Genomic DNA, 22,026 nt, shown 5'->3' with positions numbered 1-22,026 from the left:
GGGAACGCCGCTGCCTTTGCCCCGTGGTGCCCAGAGCAGCCTCAGGAGGGGTTCCCGGGCTCTCCTCCCCATCCACGGCAGCAGGAGCAGCAGACGCTTCCCGCTGCATTCCCCCGGGATGGGCGGTGGGAGGAGCTGGGTGGGCTCGGGGGGATGGCCCTGAGCCCCCCGGGGCTGACCCCCGTGCCCACAGCCCCGAGCAGAGCCGGCTGGCCGAGCTGGAGGAGCAGGCCCGCAGCGCCAAGAAGGGCATGTGGAGCGAGGGCACGGGCTCGCACACCGTGCGCGACCTCAAGTACACCCTGGAGAACCCCCGGCACTTCGTGGACTCCCTGCACCAGAAACCCGTCAATGGTGAGGTGGCCCCTGTCCCCGTGTGTCCCCGTGTGTCCCCGTGTGTCCCCCTGTGTCCCCGTGTGTCCCCAGCCCAGCGGGCTGAGCTCCGTGTCACTGCAGCCATCATCGAGCACGTGCGGGATGGCAGCGTGGTGAGGGCCCTGCTCCTGCCCGACTTCTACCTGGTCACCGTCATGCTCTCAGGGATCAAGGTGAGCCCATTCCCTGTGCCCCATTCCCCCTGCCCCATTCCCCCTGCCCCATTCCCTCTGCCCCATTCCCCCTGCCCCAATTCCCTGTGCCCCGTTCCCTGTGCCCCGTTCCCTGTGCCCCGTTCCCTGTGCCCCATTCTCACTGGCCCATTCCCCCTGCCCCATTCCCACTGCTCAATCCCCACTGCTCAATCCCCACTGCCCCATTCCCTCTGCCCCATTCCCACTGCTCAATCCCCACTGTTCAATCCCCACTGCTCAATTCCCTCTGCCCCATTCCCACTGCCCCATTCCCTCTGCCCCAATCCCACTGCCCAATTCCTTCCCTGTCCGACCTCCGTGGCTCCTGCCCCTGTCTGGGTCCCAGGCTGCAGCAGGGAGGGATGGAGGGACATCCTTGTCACCTGCTGCACCTGCAGTACCAGGCTGGAAGCAGCCTGAGGTGTCATCATTAATCATGGGTGGCTTGGGTGGGGCTGTCAGACACCCTGGTCAGGATTGCACTGGGAGTTCACAGATCTCAGGATCCCTGAGGCTGGGAAAGCCCTCCCAGCCCATCCAGTCCCAGCTGTGCCCAGTGCCCACTTTGTCCCCAGCCCAGAGCCCTGAGTGCCACCTCCAGAAACTCCATGAACTCTGTGGGCAGCCCCTTCCAATGTTTGATCATCCTTCATTCCTGCTGTTGTCCAAGTTCAAGGAATCACAGACTTGTTTGTGTGGGAAGGGATCTCAGAGCCCCTCCAGTGCCACTCAGCCATGGCAGGGACACCTCCCACTGTGCCAGGCTGCTCCAGCCCCAGTGCCCAGCCTGGCCTTGGGCACTGCCAGGGATCAGGGGCAGCCCCAGCTGCTCTGGCAATGCCAGCCCAGGCAGGAATTGCTCATTGCCAAGATGCCACCCATGGCTGCCCTCTGGCAGTGGGAGCCATTCCCTGTGTGCTGTCCCTGCAGGCCTTGTCCCCAGTCCCCCTGCAGGCCCTGCCAGGGGCTCTCAGCTCTCCCTGGATCCCTCTCCTGTCCAGGTGAGCACCCCCAGCTCTCCCAGCCTGGCTCCCTGGGAGCTGAGGGGCTCCAGCCCTGCAGCAACTCCAGGTCCCTGTCTATGTGTCCCTGAACTGGAGTCGGTCCCTGTTTCCCAGGGCAGTCAAAGGGCTCTGTCCTTACACAGATTCCCCAATTTCAGTCCCCAAAACACCCCTGGGGCTGGGAATGGGGGCAGCCTCAGGATTTGGGCCCCTCCATGCCCTGACTGTCCCCGTGCCCTGCAGTGTCCCACCTTCAAGCGCGAGGCCGACTCCGAGGTCCCGGAGCCGTTCGCGGCCGAAGCCAAATTCTTCACGGAGTCCCGGCTGCTGCAGAGGGACGTGCAGATTGTCCTGGAGAGCTGCCACAACCAGAACATCCTGGGCACCATCCTGCACCCGGTCAGAGCCACCACGGGCTGTCTCGGGGGGCTGGGGACACTCTGGGCTCACAGGGTGCTCCCAGTGGGGGAATCGGGACGTGGGTGGGTTTGGGACATCCTGGTCTCTGTGAGGAGGGCAGGGGCTGGGGTATCACTGGGATTTTGGGCTGTTTCCCAGTGGGTTTGGGACATCCTGGTCTGTGAGGAGGGCAGGGCCTGGGGTATCACTGGGATTTTGGGCTGTTTCCTAGTGGATTTGGGAAATCCTGGTCTCTGTGAGGAGGGCAGGGGCTGGGGTATCACTGGGATTTTGGGCTGTTTCCTGGTGGATTTGGGACATCCTGGTCTCTGTGAGGAGGGCAGGGGCTGGGGTATCACTGGGATTTTGGGCTGTTTCCCAGTGGGTTTGGGACATCCTGGTCTGTGAGGAGGGCAGGGCCTGGGGTATCACTGGGATTTTGGGCTGTTTCCTGGTGGATTTGGGACATCCTGGTCTCTGTGAGGAGGGCAGGGCCTGAGGGTGGCACTGGGATTTTGGGCTGTTTCCTGGTGGGTTTGGGACATCCTGGTCTCTGTGAGGAGGGCAGAGCCTGGGGTGTCACTGGGATTTTGGGCTGTTTCCCAGTGGGTTTGGGACACCCTGGTCTCTGTGAGGAGGGCAGAGCCTGAGGGTGGCACTGGGATTTTGGGCTGTTTCCCAGTGGGTTTGGGACACCCTGGTCTCTGTGAGGAGGGCAGAGGCAGGGGGTGTTACTGGTGGGGTCTCCAGTAGCACTGGGAGCTCAGGGGACATTGAAGGGGCTGTGCAGGTGCCCCCCAGCAGGGACAGGGCCTGGGGGGATCCTGCTGACCCCGGGCCCTCTCATGCTCCCCGCAGAACGGGAACATCACGGAGCTGCTGCTGAAGGAGGGCTTTGCCCGCTGCGTGGATTGGTCCATCGCCGTCTACACGCGCGGCGCCGACAAACTGCGCGCGGCCGAGAGGTGGGACGGGGACCCTGCTGGTCCCTCTGCTCCTGCTGGTCCCAGCGGATCCCTCTGTTCCTTCTGCTCCTGCTGATCCTACTGCACCCAGCTGTTCCCACTGCTCTCTGCTGATCCCACCCATGGGGTGCCCAGAGTGACTCCAGCCCCCCCAGCCCCGTGAGGCTGATCCTGGGTGGGGTTTATGGGATCTCCCCTCCATCTCTCCCCGGGGCTTTGCTGGGAGTGCCACCCCCGGCATGTCCAGGTGTCCCAGCCCCGTGTCCCGCTGTCCCCACCCCGCAGGTTTGCCAAGGAGCGCAAGCTGAGGATCTGGAGGGATTACGTGGCCCCCACGGCAAACCTGGATCAGAAGGACAAACAGTTTGTGGCCAAGGTGAGCGGGGCTGGCAGGGACGTGTGGGGAGCAGGGGCACAGCACAGGGTGCCCATGGTGCCGGTCTGGCCTCTCCATGGGTTTGCACAAACCCCAGAGGGGCTTCCCTGGGCTGGATCCCGGCCATGGATCCCAGGGTGCTCTGGGATCTCCAGCAGAAGGGATGCCCAGGAGAAGGGAAGGAGCCCTGAGAGAGAGAGAGAGAGAAGAGGGGCTTTGGTTTGTGGGCATGGACTGGGGGTGTCCTGGCACCTCACTCTGGTCAGGCAGAGCCACGGGGATGGGATTGCATCTCAACTGATTCCTGATCATCCTGGGGCATTGGATACCCCATGGATCAATTCCTGATCCTCCTATGGATTGACTGCCCCATGGATCAATTCCTGATCCTCCCAGGGATTGGCTGCCCCATGGATCAGTTCCTGATCCTCCCAGGGATTGGCTGCCCATGGATCAATTCCTGATCCTCCTATGGACCGACTGCCCCATGGATCAATTCCTGATCCTCCCAGGGATTGGCTGCCCCATGGATCAATTCCTCACCCTCCCAGGGATTGGCTGCCCCATGGATCAATTCCTGATCCTCCCAGGGATTGGCTGCCCATGGATCAATTCCTGATCCTCCCAGGGATTGGCTGCCCCATGGATCAGTTCCTGATCCTCCCAGGGATTGGCTGCCCATGGATCAATTCCTGATCCTCCTATGGACCGACTGCCCCATGGATCAATTCCTGATCCTCCCAGGGATTGGCTGCCCCATGGATCAATTCCTGATCCTCCCAGGGGATGGCTGCCCCATGGATCAATTCCTCATCCTCCCAGGGGATGGCTGCTCCATGGATTGTTTCCCACTTCTCCCAAAGCCGGGAGATGCTGCTGAGCCCCTCTTCTGGTGGGTGCTGGTGTGTTCCCTGCCCATGTGTGCCCAGCAATCCCTGCCCATGGGTGCCCGGCAATCCCTGCCCATGGGTGCCCGGCAATCCCTGCCCATGGGTGCCCGGCAATCCCTGCCCATGGGTGCCCAGCAATCCCTGCCCCAGCACAGATCCAAGGGCACAGCCAGTGCAGGAGGGAGGTGCAGCAGAGTGGGCCGGTCCCGGTGGGATGCGGGAGCTGCGGGATCCGGGCGGGATGCAGGATCCGGGCAGGTCCCGGTGGGATGCGGGAGCTGCGGGATCCGGGCCGGTCCCGGTGGGATGCGGGACCCGGGCGGGATCCGCGGCATCGGCCCCACTAGATGGAGCTGCCGCCTCGCCCAGGCAGCAGCCGCGGCTCCCGAGCCGCTGGAGTTTCCCTGGGCATGGGCAGCAGCCGCATTTCTTGGAAAGCCGGCCTGGTCCCTGCGCAGGGTCGGGTCCTTCCGGCTGCTCCGCTCCTGCCGGGATCGGGATCGTGTCCGAGCAACCTGGCCTCGCCTGGGTGCTCCTGGGGGGTGCAGGAATGGGATCGAAGCTGGCAGATCCTGGGGAAAAACAGGAATGGGATCAGCCTGGCAGATCCTGGGAAAACCAGGAATGGGATCAAGCCCGGCAGATCCTGGAGAATGCAGGGATGGGATCAAGCCTGGCAGCTCCTTGGAAAAGCAGGAATGGGATCAGCCTGGCAGATCCTGGGGAAAAGCAAGAATGGGATCAAGCCCGGCAGATCCCGGGGCATGCAGGAATGGCATCAAGCCTGGCAGCTCCTTGGAAAAGCAGGAATGGCATCAAGCCTGGCAGCTCCTCCGGGGAATGCAGGAATGGGATCAAAGCTGGCAGCTCCTGGGGAAAAACAGGAATGGGATCAAACCTTGCAGCTCCTTGGAAAAGTAGGAATGGGATCAAGGCTGGCAGACTCTGGGGGTCTCTTGGATGCTGGAGATTGAACAGAGCAGAGATGAAGCTCTGGAGCTGCCAGGACAGCCAGGAGCTCCTGTAGCTGCTCAGAGCTGATCCCCGTGGCACTGCTGGCTCGTGTCCGCGGGCATGAGGTTGGGAATGGCTCCTGTGCTTGCTCTGGGGCTCAAATGTGGCTGGGACAGGAGCAGGGCTCCCCAAAACCTGCCCAAACCGGGGAGGGCGTTCCCTGTGGGAGCAGTGCGGGGACACCGAGCTCGGAGGGGCTCCGGGGGGCCGGCATTGAGAGCCCATCCCTCAGGATGAGGACATGGCGGTGACAAATGGCACCTGGGCAGGTGTCCCGTGGGCACGGCAGGGCCGCGTGCCGGCTCTGGAACGCCGGGAAGCGCCGCTGGCAGCGGCTGCCGCCGGAGCGGTGCCAGGAGCGGTGCCAGGAGCGGTGCCAGGAGCGGTGCCAGCGCCGTCAGTCACGCTCCGCTCAGCTGCTGGAGGGGGCGGCTGGATGCTCCCGGCGCTTCCACCATGCCGTGATTCTGTGGCATAGCAGCAGGCGGGGCCCCCCGGTCTCTGCAGGGGGATGTCCGGGCTGGCTTTGGGATCAGCAGCGTTGCCCCCCGTGCCCGGGAGCGATGGCATCCGGCTTTCCCCTGGCAATGGTGGGCACCGACCCCCGGTGCTGTGGGGTGGGTTGGGGGGCAGAGTTTGCAGGATGCCCCCAATTGCCCGGCTCTGCGGGGTCCCCGGGAGCCCCCAAAGGCAGCCAACACCGCGTCCTGCTTTTCGGGGAGGAGACTGGCATTTCTCCGCCTGTTGGGTCGCTCCTGCTCTTCGCACGGGGCTCTGGAATTTGGCCTTTGGCAGTCGCAGCGCCCCCGCATTTCGGTGTCACTCTGGGGGCTTTTTGTTGTTTTTCCCCGCGCCCGGAATCGCAAGCGACAGGGAGAAGGAGGGCAGACGGCAGCGCGGGGCCCGCAGCTGGGCAGCGTGCGGCTCCCCGGGCTCGGCCCGTCCCGGTGCCGGTGCCGGTACCGGTGGCACGGAGCGGGCGGGCAGGGATGGCGCCGCAGCCGCCTCCGTGCTCGGCACAGCGGGGCTCGTTCGCAGCGGCAGAGCTGACGCAGGAGCTGCTGGAAGGGGCTGCGAGGGGAGGGGGAGGAGGAGGAGGAGGAAGATCCCAACCTGCCTTTGCACCGTTGATGAGCCGCGGCAAACGGGCTCCGGCTGGTTCTGGCTGCGGCTGCCGGCGCTGGGGGCACAGGGCTGGGCCGGGGAGGCTCGGCCAGCCCGCGGCTGTGGGGCTGGTGAGGGGCGAGGGGAAAAGAGAGGAAGGGCGATGTCAGAGGGGCTGAGGCTCTCTCCCGAAATGCCTGCGTCAGCTGCTCGGGGAGCAGCGGGATTTGGGACACGCTGCTGCGGAGCCGGGCTGGGCTGGAGCCATCCTCTGCAGGGGGGGCTGCGGCAGCCCCCGGGCCGTGTCCCGCCCCTCTGCTGCCCTGCCTCGCTCCTGAGCCCGGCCCGGCTCCTCTGACCATCCCGGGCTTTATTCCCCTTGCTGGGAGCTCTGGTCGCGGCCAAACCATCCCCGAGCTCGGGGGATGTGCCAGAGCCGAGCCCGGGAGCTGCTCCTGGGCTGAGCCGAGTGCCAGACCCTGCCAAAACCCCTCTAAAGGACACTTTTGGGGTGGGGGGACACTCGAGCCTCTCCTGGCGCTGGGCTCTGGCTCCCCAAGTGCCGCTGTGCTTGTTGGGGTGCAGGAGGTCACCCTCAGCTTTGGGGATGCTCCCTGTGCATCCCAAGAGTGGGTGCTGTCCCGGGACAGGGATGCTGTCCTAGGAGCACAGCAGTCAGCAGCTTTGGGACTGGGGACACGTCCCCGTGGTCCCCAGGCACGGGGCTCCTTGTCCTCCCCAGCTCCCAGGGAAACCAGCCCTAAAGGTGGAATCCCTGGCCCCCAATGTCACATCTCAGCGCCCCAGGGTCACATCCCAGCACCCCAGGGTCACATCTCAGCCCCCTAAGGGCACATTCCAGCACCCCAATGTCACATTCCAGCACCCCAGTGTCACATCCCAGCACCCCAGGGTCACATCCCAGCACCCCAGGGTCACATCTCAGCACCCTAATGTCACATCCCAGCACCCCAATGTCACATCCCAGCACCCCAGTGTCACATCTCAGCACCCCAGGGTCACACCCCAGCACCCCAATGTAACATCCCAGCACCCCAGGGTCACATCCCAGCACCCCAGTGTAACATCCCAGCACCCCAGGGTCACATCCCAGTGCTCCAAAGTCCCCAGATTGCAGCCCTGTGGCTGCTCTGTGTGTGTAACTGGCTGTTCCTATGGATTGGGATCAGCTATGCCTTTAGGGCACATCCAGGGTTTGTGGGGGTGAGGTTGTGCTGCCAGAGCCCTGGAATGGTGAAATTCCCAATTCTCAGAGGAAGAGCTGCTTCCCTCTGCTGCTTCCTCCTCCTCCTCCTCCTCTTCGGGCTGGTCCAGGCTCTGGGTCTGTGCCATCCCTGCCCAGGGCACCCAGAGTGGGAGGTTTTGTGTCCTCTACTGGTCCCAGTTCTCCCTCCCTGTGTGCCCCCAGTATGGGGACAAGCAAAGCCCGGGGTGGAAAACTGGAGGCTTTGTTTGGCCCAGCTCTTGCAGTGAGGAAAAGCATCTTCCCTGATGAATGTGGACAGGGGAGGGCTGCGGGCTCCCTGCCCTGCAGCGGCGGTGGCATGGGGCTGACCGGGGTGGCCGGTGCCACAGGGACACTCCGGAGCTGCCCTCGCTGCTCCCAGCCCGGGGGACGTGGGGAGCGCAGCCGGAGCGTGCTGGCTCTGCAAGAAACAGCTGCAGAGCTTTAAAAAATAATCCCTCCAATCCCGTTATCAAAGGGCCTCTCGCAGGCAGGAGAAGCCACAATAAATATTGGATAAGGGAAGTGGCTGCAGCGGGCTGCCGGCGTGGGGGAGACAAAAGCCCCGGCCCCGGGGCGGTGCTGAGTCGCTGCTCTGTCACCGTTCTGTCACCGTTCTGTCACCGTTCTGTCACCCCCTGTGACCCTCCAGCAGAGGAGGGAGCGGCTGCCCAGGCAGGGTGGGCACCTGGGCGTGCCCCTCGTGCCACCCTGCATGTCCTGCCTGGGACTGGCATCCCACGGGAGCCCTGGCCCCAGGTGCCATGTCCTGCTGTGCCCATGACCTGTGTCCCTTGTCCTGTGTCCCATGTCCTGCTGTGCCCCGTGTACTGTGTCCCTTGTCCTGTGCCCCACGTCCTGCTGTGTCCCTTGTCCTCCAGCATCCCGTATCCTGCTGCATTCTGTGTCCTGCAGGGACCCTCTGTAACTGGGTCAGGGCCCTGCAGGGACTCTGGAGGTCCCTCTTGGCTCCTGCTGCCCCCCAGCTCTGTCCTGCCTGGGAGACACAATGTCCCAGGTGCCGTGTCCTGCTGCATCCTGTGTCCTACATCTGTGTCCTGCTGCAAGTCCTGCTGCATCCCATCATCTGCTCCATCCGTGTCCTGCTGCCTCCTGTATCCTACATCCTGCATCCATGTCCTGCTACCTCTGTGTCCTGCACCCCTTGTCCTGCTGCATCCCATCATCTGCTACGTCCATGTGCTGCTGCATCCCATGTCCTACATTCCGTGTCCTGCTACATCCGTGTGCTGCTGCATCCCATGTCCTACATGCATGTCCTGCTGCATCCATGTGCTGCTGCCTGCCTCCCGTGTCCTGCATCCGTGTGCTGCTGCCTGCCTCCCGTGTCCTGCATGCCGTCTCAGCCGGGGAGGGGCGCTGGGGGCCGGCGGGGCCCGGCCCGTCCCGCACGGATCGGATCGGATCGGATCGGACCGGACCGGACCGGGCCGCCCTCCGGGAGCCGCTGTCCGGCTGCTGCCTCCTGCTGCCAGGGAGCAAATGAGATGTGACCGCGGCTGCCGGGGAAGCATGTGCTGGATGTGTAATGGAGCGCGGGATGTGCCCCCGGAGCTGACCCGCAGCGCCCTGCCCTGGCTGCAGCGGCTCCGCTTCGCATCCTGCTTTTCCCGAGTCTTGGGCGGCAGGAAGGAGAGAGGCCGCTCCCTCCTCGCCCCTGCATGCCCTGGAGCGTGAGATTGGATTACTCCACTTGGCAGGCGCACGGCTTTGGGCTGCTCCTGCCGAGGAAACATGCAGGAGCTGCGAGCCGGGAGAGGCCGGGACGTTCCCGAGGGCTTTGCCGTGCCCCGTGGTGTCTGCTCAGATCAGAATTCCTTAAATGCTGCTCTCCCTCCGGCCCAGCACGCTGGGAGGGGCGGGTGTGATTGCTGGGCAAGGAGGGCTGCAGTGGGCTCAGCTCCTGCCTCCCCTGTGGATGTGTGGGATTGGGATCCTGCTGGAAAAGCAGCAGTGGGAGCCTTTTGGGCTGGGGGCACTGGGCTGTGCTGGGAGCAGGCAGGGGAAGGTTCCTGTCCTGCCCTGGGAATAGCCAGTGACTCCACTCAGCTGGGCTGGAGAAGTGGGGGTGCTAAACACGTGTGTCCTGAGCCCCACTGGGATCCTCCTGCCCCTCTGGCTGCAGCCAGGCTGGCAGAGCTGGGGGTGCTCACCTGGAGAGGAGAGGGATCCAGAGAGAGCTGAGAGCCCCTGGCAGGGCCTGCAGGGGGACTGGGGACAAGGCCTGCAGGGACAGCACACAGGGAATGGCTCCCACTGCCAGAGGGCAGCCATGGGTGGCATCTTGGCAATGAGCAATTCCTGCCTGGGCTGGCATTGCCAGAGCAGCTGGGGCTGCCCCTGATCCCTGCAGTGCCCAAGGCCAGGCTGGGCACTGGGGCTGGAGCAGCCTGGGACAGTGGGAGGTGTCCCTGCCATGGCAGGGGTGGCACTGCAGGGGCTCTGGGGTCCTTTCCCACCCAAACCATTCCAGGATTCCCTGACTTTATGATCCTGATTAGTTTGCTCCCACCATGGGCTGTCCTTGCTCTCTCCTCATCCCCTGTCCGGTGTCCAGCTGCTGCTCCTGCCCCTCTGGAATTGCCTCTGGAATGGAGCCCAGGGGCTGAGCCCCGGCACAGCACACACACGGCTGGCAGTGCCCTGGTGTGCCACGTGTCACCGTGCCAGGAGCCGCTGGTGACAGCCAGGCTGGGGCTGGGGCTGCTCCTGTGCTGGGGATGGCAGCCAGGGTGGCAGGGCCGGTGTCACGGTGGCACCTGGCCCTCGCTGTGCCCGGGTGGCCGCTGTCCCCACGCTCAGCTCTGTCTCTGTCCCCAGGTGATGCAGGTGCTCAACGCCGACGCCATCGTGGTGAAGCTCAACTCCGGGGACCACAAAACCATTCACCTGTCCAGCATCCGGCCCCCGCGGCTCGAGGGGGACAGCGCCCAGGTGACACCGCGGGGACAGGGCCCGGGAGGGGACAGCGCCGGGGGACACTGCGGGGATAGGGACAGGGAGGGGACAGCGCCGGGGGACACTGTGGGGACAGGACAGAGCCGGGGGACACTGTGGGGATAGGGGACAGGGAGGGGACAGCGCCGGGGGACACTGCGGGGACAGGACAGCGCCCAGGTGACACCGCGGGGACAGGGACAGGGAGGGGACAGCGCCGGGGGACACTGCGGGGACAGGGACAGGGAGGGGACATCGCCGGGGGACACTGTGGGGACAGGGACAGGGAGGGGACAGTGCCGGGGGACACTGTGGGGATAGGGGACAAGGAGGGGACACTGCAGGGACAGGGAGGGGATGGGAGCGGGATGGGAAGGGGGCGGGCAGGGGCAGGGGCAGGGTGGGCTCTGTATGCAGCCCCCTCCCATGAGGCTCCTGCTCCCCCTGGGATGCCCGTGCCCCCTTTCCCTTCCTGCTGGAGCCCACCCCGTGGGATGCAGGGGGCCTGGGAAGGGCTGGAGCGTGCACTGGTGGCTGCAGGGAGACGGCTCCGTGCCTCTTGTCCTGCCTCAGTTTCCCCCGTGTTCCGTGGGCGCTCCCAGCTGCTGGGATGTTCCTTAGGGATGCCGGTGCCTGTGGCCTCACGCCCTCGTGTCCCCATTCGTGGGGCGGGCACGGGAGGCCGTGCAGCTGCTCCTGACGGGGTGAATGCTCGCTTTCCCTTCCCCTGGGCTGTGGGGCTGGCTGGGCTCTGTGACTCCCCATACCCAGAGGAGCAGCTGCCGTGTCCTGCGCTCCGAGGGACACCAGGGCTGGCTCGTGACCGGCGGCTCGGGATCGATGGGTTCCTGGCAGGCTCTGGAACGTTGGGAAGGGCTGCAAAAGTCACATTGTTCCTGCACAGCTTGGTCCCTGCTCTCTGCGTTTGAGCTCTCTCAGGCCGGCGCTGCTGGAGCTGGATCCGAGCGCGCGGCAGGGACACGAAAGCGCCGGGATGGGCTGGGGTTGGGCACGGGGAGTGTCCTTGACCCTGCTCAGAGCTCCAGAGCTGGGCTGGGGAACGGGACATGGCCCTGGTCATGAGTGCCCTTGGCCCTGCCGAGAGCTCTGGGGCTGTGCCAGGAGCTGGGATGAGGGATCAGTCCCTGTGTCACACACAGTGTCCCTGACTGTGCCCAGAGCTCAGGGCTGTGCATGATCAGGGATCAGTCCCTGTGTCACACAGAGTGTCCCTGACTGTGCCCAGAGCTGTGCAGGATGAGGGATCAGTCCCTGTGTCACACACAGTGTCCCTGACTGTGCCCAGAGCTGTGCAGGATGAGGGATCAGTCCCTGTGTCACACACAGCGTCCCTGACTGTGCCCAGAGCTGTGCATGATCAGGGATCAGTCCCTGTGTCACACACAGTGTCCCTGACTGTGCCCAGAGCTCAGGGCTGTGCCAGGGGTCAGGATGATGAATCAGTCCCTGTGTCCAGTCTCCCTCATCCCCTCACAGCTCCGGAGCTGCTGCAGGAGTTGGGATGAGGGTTTGATTCCTGTGTCACACAGAGGCTCCTTGACCCTGCTCACAGATTTGGAGCTGTTCCAGAAACTGGAATGAGGGCTTGATCCCTCTTCGCAGAGTCTCCATCCCCCTCGGAGCTCTGGAGCTGCTCTGGGAGCCAGGATGTGGCTCCAATCCCTGTGTCCCTTTCTGGGCCAGCTCTGGGGGTGCAGAACTGGGCATTTCCTGCCGTCTCTCGGTGATGCCAGTCCAGCAGGGGCTCCTCAGGGCAGGGAGAAGCATTCTGTTACTGCATTCCACCACGGCTGATACACTCAGAGCTGTGGGATCACGGAGCTCCCGAGACCCTCGGAGCGCCTGCCTTGTTCCTGGCACATCCCTCCTCTTCCTCCTGCTCCTCCTTCAGAGCCTCTAGAGATGCCGGGAAGGCTCCTGGGAAGGCTCCTGCCCGTGCCCACGATGGGGCCGAGCCAGGATTGCTCCAGACCCACCTTTTCCAGGCTGTTTTCCATCCGAGCCAGCCTGGCCGTGCCGGTGGGCGACGGCTCCCGAGGTGACCCCGCGTTGCTGTGGGAACGGGAATTTGGAAATTCCTGCCTCCCTGCACGCCGCCTCGCTCTGGCCACGCGGAGGTATGGATGCCTTCCCAGACTGCCTCTTCCTGCTGCTGCTCTGGCACGGGCTGGCGGGGCCGGGAGCTGCGGGGTCCCCTCGGGATGCCCTGGGAGCAGTCACAGTCTCCAAGGAGGCTGCAGAGAGGCAGTGCCCGCCGTGCCGTGCCGTGCCGCCCCATGGATCCGCTGGGAATCCTCCGGGATGGGCCCCGGAGCCGGGCAGCTCCTCCCGAATCCCTGCACTGTGGGGTCTGTGCCCCGGTCTGGGGTGTCCCTGTGCGTCCCTGGCATCCTGAGCTCACATCCTGGCACCTCAATGCCCCAGAACTCTGAGGTCACATCTCGGCACTCCAGGGTCACATCCCAGCGCTCCAAGGGCACATCCCAGCACCCTGAGGTCATATCCTGGCACCCCAGTGGCACATCCCAGCACTCCAGTGTCCCCTCCCAGCACCCCAGTGTCACATCCTGGCACTCCAATGTCACATCCCAGCACCCCAGTGTCATATCCTGGCACCCCAGTGGCACATCCCAGCACTCCAGTGTCACATCCTGGCACCCCAGTGTCACATCCCAGCACTCCAATGTCACCTCCCGGCACCCCAGTGTCACATCCTGGCACTCCAATGTCACCTCCCGGCACCCCAGTGTCACATCCCAGCACCCCAGGGTCACATCCCAGCACTCCAGTGTCACATCCCAGCACCCCAATGTCACATCCCAGCACTCCAATGTCGCATCCCAGCACCCCAGTGTCACATCCCAGCACTCCAATGTCCCCTCCCAGCACCCCAGTGTCACATCCCAGCACCCTGAGGTCACATCCTGGCACCCCAATGTCACATCCCAGCACCCCAGTGTCACATCCCAGCACTCCAATGTCACCTCCCAGCACCCCAGTGTCACATCCCAGCACTCCACTGTCACATCCTGGCACCCCAGTGTCACATCCCAGCACTCCAATGTCGCATCCTGGCACCCCAGTGTCACATCCCAGCACTCCAATGTCCCCTCCCAGCACCCCGGTGTCACATCCCAGCGCCCCGAGGTCCCCGGATCGCAGCCCTGTGGCTGCTCTGTGTCCGTAACTGGCTGTTCCTATGCATTGGGATTTGCATTTGGGATCAGCTGTGCCTTTAGGGCACATCCAGGGTTTATGGGGGCAGGAAGTGTGGAATTTCAAATCCTCAGAGGAAGAGCTGCTTCCTTCTGCCTCCTCTGCTTCCTCTTCCTCGGGCTGGTCCAGGTTCTGTGTCTGTGTCAGCCCTGCCTGGGATCCAGACTGGGGGGTTTTATGTCCTGTACTGGTCCCAGTTCTGCCCCACCGGGGTCCCTCTGGCCTGGGATGCTCCTGTTAAATCCAATTATTTCTCCCTGGGTTTCATCCTTCCGTGGCTCCGTCATGTTTCCGTCCCTGGCGCTGTCATTAATTACCTGGCAGTGCAATTAATGATGGGTTTGCTCCTCCCTTCCACACCAGCAGTTAAAATTACGGTAAAAACATCCAAGAGTTCCGCAAGGGACCAAACCCACCCTCGCTGGGGCTCAGGGTGGGGACCCCCATCCCAGCTGCCTTTCCAGACGTGGATCTGGAGCTCAGGGAGTGTGGACACATCTGTTTATGGATCAAATATCAGCATGGACATCTCTCTGTGGGCACCTCTGTGGAATGTGTCAGGATTTACAGCAAGTCCATGGGAGTATTTATAACATTTGAGCCTGGATTTATTGAAAATCCACCAGTGGAGGGGTTTGGGCTGTGCTCCCAGGGACAGTGGAGAGGGAACAGCCTCAGGGTGGAATCAGCAGGAATTTCCCCCTAGAAAGGGGGGTCAGGCCTTGGCAGGGGAAATTTGGAGTCCCCATCCCTGGAGGTGTCCAAGGAATTCCTGGATGTGGCACTCAGGGCTCTGGGCTGGAGACAAGGTGAGGACTGGGCACAGCTTGGACTCGGTGACCTTGGAGGGCTTTCCCAGCCTCAGCGATGCTGGCATCCATATGAATTCTAGGAGCATACATACCCTTATTTAATATAAAATATGAAATGCATAAAGTACAGTTCAGGGCTGATTGCAGGCTCCCCTGGAAGGCTTTTCCCCCCTTTGAGGGCTCTCCCAGCCTCTCGTCCGTGCCGGAGCAGGAGCCCCGGGATATCGCAGCTCCGTCGGGAATCCCATCCCGACCCGCCGAGCGCTAATTGCTGCTCCCACGGCTCCGGCTGGAGGAGATGGGAAGTGACAGACGGAAAACGGAGTGTGATGGGATCCTGCAGCCTTTCATCTCCAGCCTTTCATCTCCCAGCGCTGGATGGATCCCGGCAGCGACGGCCGGGAGCGTCCCCAGCGCTCGGCTCTGTCTGGGAGTGTCTCGGGTCGGGGTGGAGATGGATCTCCTGCTGCTCCAGGCGCTGCACTGCTGCTGTGGGGTGGGGGAACAGCTGGAAAACCTCGCCTGGATGGGTGGAGTCTTCATCAAGATAGCTGGAAACTCATTAGAAGGGCTGGAAACTCTCGCTGGAATGGCTGGAAACTCACTGGGATGGCTGGAAACTCACTGGGATGCCTGGAAACCCTTACTGGAATGGCTGGAAACTCACTGGGATGGCTGGAAACTCTCACTGGAATGGCTGGAAACTCACTGGGATGGCTGGAAACCCTTACTGGAATGGCTGGAAACCCTTACTGGGATGGCTGGAAACCCTTACTGGAATGGCTGGAAACTCTTACTGGAATGGCTGGAAACTCACTGGGATGGCTGGAAAATCTCACTGGGATGGCTGGAAACTCACTGGGATGGCTGGAAACTCTCACTGGAATGGCTGGAAACTCACTGGGATGGCTGGAAACCCTTACTGGGATGGCTGGAAACTCACTGGGATGGCTGGAAACTCACTGGGATGCCTGGAAACTCACTGGGATGGCTGGAAAATCTCACTGGAAGGGCTGGAGACTCTTACTGGAATGGCTGGAAACTCTTATTAGAATGGCTGGGAACTCACTGGGATGGCTGGAAACTCACTGGGATGGCTGGAAACCCTTACTGGAATGGCTGGAAACTCTTATTAGAATGGCTGGGAACCCTTACTGGAATGGCTGGAAACTCACTGGAATGGCTGGAAACTCACTGGGATGGCTGGAAAATCTCACTGGAATGGCTGGAAACTCACTGGGATGGCTGGGAACTCACTGGGATGGCTGGAAAATCTCACGGGAATGGCTGGAAACTCACTGGAATGGCTGGAAACTCACTGGGATGGCTGGAAATTCACTGGGATAACTGGAATCTCTCTCTGGGCAGGCTGGAATGTCTCCCTGGGATGGCTGGACTCTCCCTGGGATGTCTGGAACCTCTCTCTGACGTGGTTAGAATCTCCCTGGGAAGGCTGGAACCTCCCTGGGATGCAGCCCACATCTGGGGCTGTGAATGTGAGATGCTCCAGCCCCTGGGATGCTCCAGGTGCCTGTGGATGCAGGGAAGCCCTTCCTGAGGTGCAGCTGAAGCTGTGGTGGGGTTTGGGATCCGTCCATTTTGGAGATGGATCCATGCTGTTCCCTGGGGCACTTTGCTGGCCTTGGATCCATCCAGAGGCGGAGCTGGGCCGTGTCTGGCAGTTCCATGGGATGGAGGAAGAGCCAGTTCCCATGAAGAGCGAGAGGGGCTCAGGACTGCTGGATCCAGCTGTGCTGGTTCTGCCTCAGAGCTTCCCTGGCTGTCGGTGCCGCCACAGTTCCCAGAGGATATTTGGATATTTGGGATATTTCCATTCCCTTTTCCAGTCTCCAGCTCGTTCCCTTGGACAGCCGCGCTCCAGGCCCCGTCAGCCGCTCCGGCGGAATTTTCTGGATTGCGGCAGTTGCAGCACAAATCTGCTCCAATCCCCAATTTATCTAAATTGATCTCTTAATTGGGAATTCTCTGGAGGAGGGGGAGCCGAGCACATGGATCCTGATTCAACGGGAGGAGCAGGGAGCAGGCGGGCTGCTGGGGGTGGGCTGGGAGCCGGGGAGCTGGAACTGGGGCAGTGCCCCCGGCTGGAGCAGGGACCTGGAGCTGCTTTTGGGGGCTTTTGGGAGCCCTGGAAGTGGGACTGGGAGCAGAGATATCCCAGCTCCTTTCCCAGCTGCTGCAGGAGTCCCTGGTCCCACCTGCACAGCCGAGCTCAGGCTGGCACTGCAGGCGTGGGGTTTCTCCAGGGATTGTCGGAATGGCACCGGGACACTTCCAGATGTCTTTTCCAGGGATGCAGAGCTGAGACTCTCTGGTTTTCCGTGTTTCCCCTGGATGGCAGCTCATTCCTGTCGCTCTGCCCTACGCCAGTGCTGGGCAGGGACCCCAGGCCCCTCTGGCCAGGATTTGGGATGGGAGATCCTGGTGCTCTGCCTGCTCTGGAGCCTCCCAGAGCTGCCACCACCCCGGCAGGGAAAAGCTGGCAGCACAGGAAAGCTGGAAATGGCTTCAGAAAGAGGGAGAACAGATGGATTTGGGATTGGATATTTTTTTTCCCCAGCTCTCGGAGGAGCTGCATGCAGGTTTCTTGGCTTTCTGCTGTGATTCCAAAGGCAGGGAGCTGCTGGATCATCCAGGCCCTGCTCCCGTGGGACCCTGACCACCAGGGATCAGCATCCCAGCTGGAACGTGGGATGTTCCAGGGTGCTCCTGGTGGCGGTGCCACGTGGGATTCCCATGGCTGTGTCTGGCTCTCTGGACACTCTGTGTCCTGCAGATCCCAGTGACTCCAGGGCTCTGGGCTTCCAGTTGCTTTAGGAGGTGCCAGGGTTTGACTCCTGGATTCAGGATTTTTGTGCGCTGGGAATTTTTTCGTGGCTGCTCCGTGTCCCTCATTCCCTTGGGAGGGGTGGTGGATGGGGCTGCTCCTCCTGCCACATTCCAGCAGGTTTCAGGGAGCATTTTACCCACGCCTGTCAAAGCCCTCTGCTGCTTTCCCTGTGCCTCGCTGGCTCCTGGCATATTTCCGTGGGGTTGGAAGGGCTCTGTACCAGCGACCTGCCTGGAGCTCTGCCAGCCCTGCCGGAGGCAGGAAGGGCAGGAAATGACCTTGGGGCCAAGGGCAGCCCGGCCCAGCCCCCGGAGCTCAGCTTTTGAGGCCGTTCCAGTTGGATTTATAACCCTGTGGGAGGACTGGGAAAGGAGCTGGGAGAGATCCCGTCCCACCCATTTTTAGCAATGCCAGCTGCTGCATCCCTGGAAAAGAGCTGCTGCTCCCGGCTCCGCGCCACCCTGGATGCCCAAGGAGAGCCTGGGGCCGGCCCCGCTCGGTGGGTGCCGCTCGACAGATGGTCTGCAGGTGTCCGCCGGGAGCTTTTCCAGGGAGCAGCCAGCTGGATTTGGGGAAGAGGGCGGCTGCACGGCTTGGCAGCGCCTCGCCGGGAGCTGGGAACGTTCCTGGGCCTGCAGGGGCTGCGCTGGCACCCTCGGGAGCGCGGGCGATGCCGCAGCCCTGCCAGGCGAGGGCTGGGAGGAGGGGCTGGCACCGGCAGCGATTGCCAGGCGGGAATGGCTGGGTGGGCTCTGCCAGACCCTCTGCAGGGAGGGAGGCGCCGGCACAAATCCCTGGGGCTGCGGGGCTGTGGGTGCCCCGGATCCCTGGCAGTGCCAGGGCCAGGCTGGACACGGGATGGAGCAGCCTGGCACAGTGGGAGCTGTCCCTGCCACGGCAGGGGTGGCACTGGAGGGTCCCTTTGGCCCCTTCCCACCCACGGCATTCCATGATCCTTCTGGTAACGAGCCTGGAGGAGCCAGGGATCCCCAGTTCAGCTGAACACCCCCATGTGTCCCCACCTTGTTGTCCTTGCCCCTGTGGGTGCCACGAGGACAGTCCCAGAGCCGTTCCTGGGGATGAATCCCTGTGTCTGTGGGTGCCATGAGGACAGTTCCAGAGCCGTTCCCTGTCCCTGTGGGTGCTGTGAGGACAGTCCCAGAGCCGTTCCCAGGCATGAATCCCTGTCCCTGTGGGTGCCATGAGGACAGTCCCAGAGCTGTTCCCCGTCCCTGTGGGTGCCATGAGGACAGTCCCAGAGCCGTTCCCAGGCATGAATCCCTGTCCCTGTGGGTGCCATGAGGACAGTCCCAGAGCTGTTCCCTGTCCCTGTGGGTGCCACGAGGACAGTCCCAGAGCCGTTCCTGGGGATGAATCCCTGTGTCTGTGGGTGCCATGAGGACAGTTCCAGAGCCGTTCCCTGTCCCTGTGGGTGCTGTGAGGACAGTCCCAGAGCCGTTCCCAGGCATGAATCCCTGTCCCTGTGGGTGCCATGAGGACAGTCCCAGAGCTGTTCCCTGTCCCTGTGGGTGCCACGAGGACAGTCCCAGAGCCGTTCCCTGTCGCTGTGGGTGCTGTGAGGACAGTCCCAGAGCTGTTCCCCGTCCCTGTGGGTGCCACGAGGACAGTCCCAGAGCCGTTCCCTGTCGCTGTGGGTGCTGTGAGGACAGTCCCAGAGCCGTTCCCCGTCCCTGTGGGTGCCATGAGGACAGTCCCAGAGCTGTTCCCTGTCCCTGTGGGTGCCATGAGGACAGTCCCAGGAGTTGTTCCTGGGGATGAATCCCTGTCCCTGTGGGTGCCATGAGGACAGTCCCAGAGCCGTTCCCTGTCCCTGTGGGTGCTGTGAGGACAGTCCCGGGAGCCATTCCCTGTCCCTGTGGGTGCCATGAGGACAGTACCAGAGCCGTTCCCTGTCGCTGTGGGTGCCATGAGGACAGTCCCAGAGCCGTTCCCTGTCCCTGTGGGTGCCACGAGGACAGTCCCAGAGCCATTCCCGGGATGCAGGGTTGAATCCAGGGCCGTGGTCCCGCTGGGAATGCCGGGCGGGATGCGCGCGGAGCAGGTCGTGGCTGCGATTTGTGGCGCAGGGTTTGTACTACACAAATTGCTCCGCACTCAACGAGCATGAAAGATTAACGAGGAACAAAGCCATGAACTCATCCGGGCCCGCTCCCGCTAAATTACAGCTACAGGGATCATGGCAGCTCATCCAGGCTTGTGTAACCGAACTGATTTGCCGGCGTGGCCGGTGCGGAGCCGCCGCGGCTCCGAGTGCTCCGCACGCGACTTTAATGGATTCTAAATATTGGCAGAGCCGGGGAGAGGAGGCGCGGGGGCACCGGAGTTCCCGGATCAATATTTAATGGGAGCTGCAGTCGCTTCCAGGGAGAAGACGAGTGCAGTCAGCATGTTCTGGGAACCTGGAATGTGCCCTCCGGGCAGCAAGTGCTGCGCCGGGAAAAACTGATTTGCTTGCATCTGCTGCTGCCGAGCCTCCTGCCGCTCCCAAAGTCATTCCTGCTGGAAAGGCAGCCCTTCGGTGTTTAACCCGCGCCTCTGGATTGCGGCACGGCGGCTCCCGGCAGCGCAGGGCGTTAAATTCCGGCTGGGGGGGTCCGGGGGAGGGCTCCGCTTTGCCTCGGGAGCGTTTTCCCTGCCCATGTCCAAATTTGCGGAGCCGGCTCCCAGGGGAGCTGCCAGCGCCAGGTACAAGGCCTGCTCCGGGTCGGATTCATTTGCGAGCTGGCACAGTTGGGTTCCTGTATGGATTACAGCTGCTGGCATCCCAGGAAATTGCTCATGGCTCGGAGAGCAGCAGCTCGGCGGCGGAGCGGGAGCAGGCAGCAGCGGCAGCAGGAGCCGGGCTGGTGCTGGAGCAGCCGGCCGGCCGGGGAGCTGGGCAGGAGCTTGCCAGCAATTACGGAGCAGCTTTTGCATGAGGCAGCAGCTCCGGGAGGCCCCGGGGCCGCGCTGCTCCGAGCAGGCCGCGCTCGGCCCATCTGCTGCCGCCGAGCCCGGGATCTGCCGCGTGGCAGGAATAATCCCCGGAGAGCCGGCGCGATCCTTCCCCAGCCGCTCCCCGCTAAGTGCTGCAATTCCTCTGTTGTAATTCCTGCCTGGTGTTGTGACACCGATGCTTGGAGGGAGATCCAGGCACCTGCCAGCTCGCATTGCCGGGGATGCTGCTCCAGCCTGGCGCGCTCCGGGAGCCGCTCCAGAGGCTTGGTCCGTGCCCATGCCCGGCTGTTTGCCGCTCGGCTGGATGAGCGTGAAAACGCTGCTGGGAGAGAGGAGCTTTGACCTTCTGAGCTCCTCGGGAGCTGCTGGAATTCCTCAGCGCATGGGAAATTGCGCTGAATTGGAGCAGCGCCTCGGTCCTGGCACAGAGCTGAGCTCTGCAATTAATGCTCCGGCCCTTGTGCCTCGGGAATCGATCCCTGATTTTAGCGTGGGATGAGCCTCTGCACTGGCTCCCTTCCCATCTCCCAGCTCCGGGTGGGAAGCAGGCACAGCTCCGGCATTGCCCCGGGTCCTGCCCGGTCGCCAGCCCGAGGGGACCCTGGGGACAGAGCTGGGCCACACTGTGCCATCACCCAGTGGGGCAGGGAGGGCACAGCCGCAGCTCCATCCGCACAGCACAGGGAAGCTCCAGCCCAAAGGCCTGGCCCAGGCTCACATCCCACCCCCAATTCCCAGCTCGGGGTGGTCCCAGGGGGTCCCATTGGAGCCAGGGCTCTGTGTGTATCCCGGGGCACCCATCCCTCCGTGCTCAGGAGCGGGAGCCTCCCCAGCACTGGGGGTTGGAGCCGTGGGAGCAGCGGGAACACCCCCATTGCTGCACCTCTGCCGGCGCCGCTCCCAGAATCGGGAATCATGAATATTCCCCCTCCATTAGCACCGGCTGCATTCAGTGCCAGACATTTGGAGACGTGAGGGGGGGATGGATTGGGAACGTCCCTCATTGGGGGGCACCTTCAGCCCCCACAGCCCCTTCCCCCCCCAGCTCGAGTTCCTGGGCTCTGGTGGCACTGGCCATCCTTGGTGACACTGGCAGCACCTCAGAACCCCCCAAAATTCCCAGTGCAAGGAGCAAAGCTGTGGGGACCCTTGGAAAGGGCTTTCCATGGAGGAGCTGCCCTGGATCTGCAGGGCTTGGTGGTGAGGAAGGGCTGGGCCCTGCTGGCACAGGGGTGGCGTGGCCTGGCATGGCCCCAGTGTCACTGTGGGTGTGCTGGAGGTGACCTGGGCTGTGCCAGGGACTGGGGCTGGGCCATGGGTCCTGTCTGTGCCATGGCTGACGGATCCATCCTGTCTGTGCCATGGCTGACGGATCCATCCTGCCTGTGCCAGGGATCCTGCCTGTGCCAGGGATAATGGATCCATCCTGTCTGTGCCAGGGATAATGGATCCATCCTGCCTGTGCCAGGGATCCTGCCTGTGCCAGGGATAATGGATCCATCCTGTCTGTGCCAGGGATAATGGATCCATCCTCTCTGTGCTGTGACTGATGGATCAATCCTGCCTGTGCCAGGGATCCTGCCCATGCTGTGGCTGACATATCCATCCTGCCTGTGCCAGGGAACCTGCTCGTGCCGTGGCTGGCA

General features: G+C 63.0%; 1 protein-coding gene across 1 annotated transcript in view; it reads left to right on the top strand.

Moving 5' to 3' along the window:
* The window catches only part of SND1 (staphylococcal nuclease and tudor domain containing 1), a 77,695-nt gene that overhangs the window by 9,481 nt on the left and 46,188 nt on the right, over nucleotides 1-22,026 (top strand). The window contains exons 5-10 of the mRNA XM_058022474.1: nucleotides 194-354; nucleotides 457-548; nucleotides 1,817-1,972; nucleotides 2,831-2,937; nucleotides 3,223-3,313; nucleotides 10,409-10,522. Of these exons, the coding sequence (XP_057878457.1) occupies nucleotides 194-354; nucleotides 457-548; nucleotides 1,817-1,972; nucleotides 2,831-2,937; nucleotides 3,223-3,313; nucleotides 10,409-10,522 (721 nt within the window). The remainder of the gene's footprint in view (nucleotides 1-193; nucleotides 355-456; nucleotides 549-1,816; nucleotides 1,973-2,830; nucleotides 2,938-3,222; nucleotides 3,314-10,408; nucleotides 10,523-22,026) is intronic.

This window comes from Melospiza georgiana, chromosome 4, assembly GCF_028018845.1.
Source record: "Melospiza georgiana isolate bMelGeo1 chromosome 4, bMelGeo1.pri, whole genome shotgun sequence".
In the NCBI taxonomy this organism is placed as follows: domain Eukaryota; kingdom Metazoa; phylum Chordata; class Aves; order Passeriformes; family Passerellidae; genus Melospiza; species Melospiza georgiana.
This window is presented reverse-complemented; position numbering and strand designations above follow the sequence as displayed.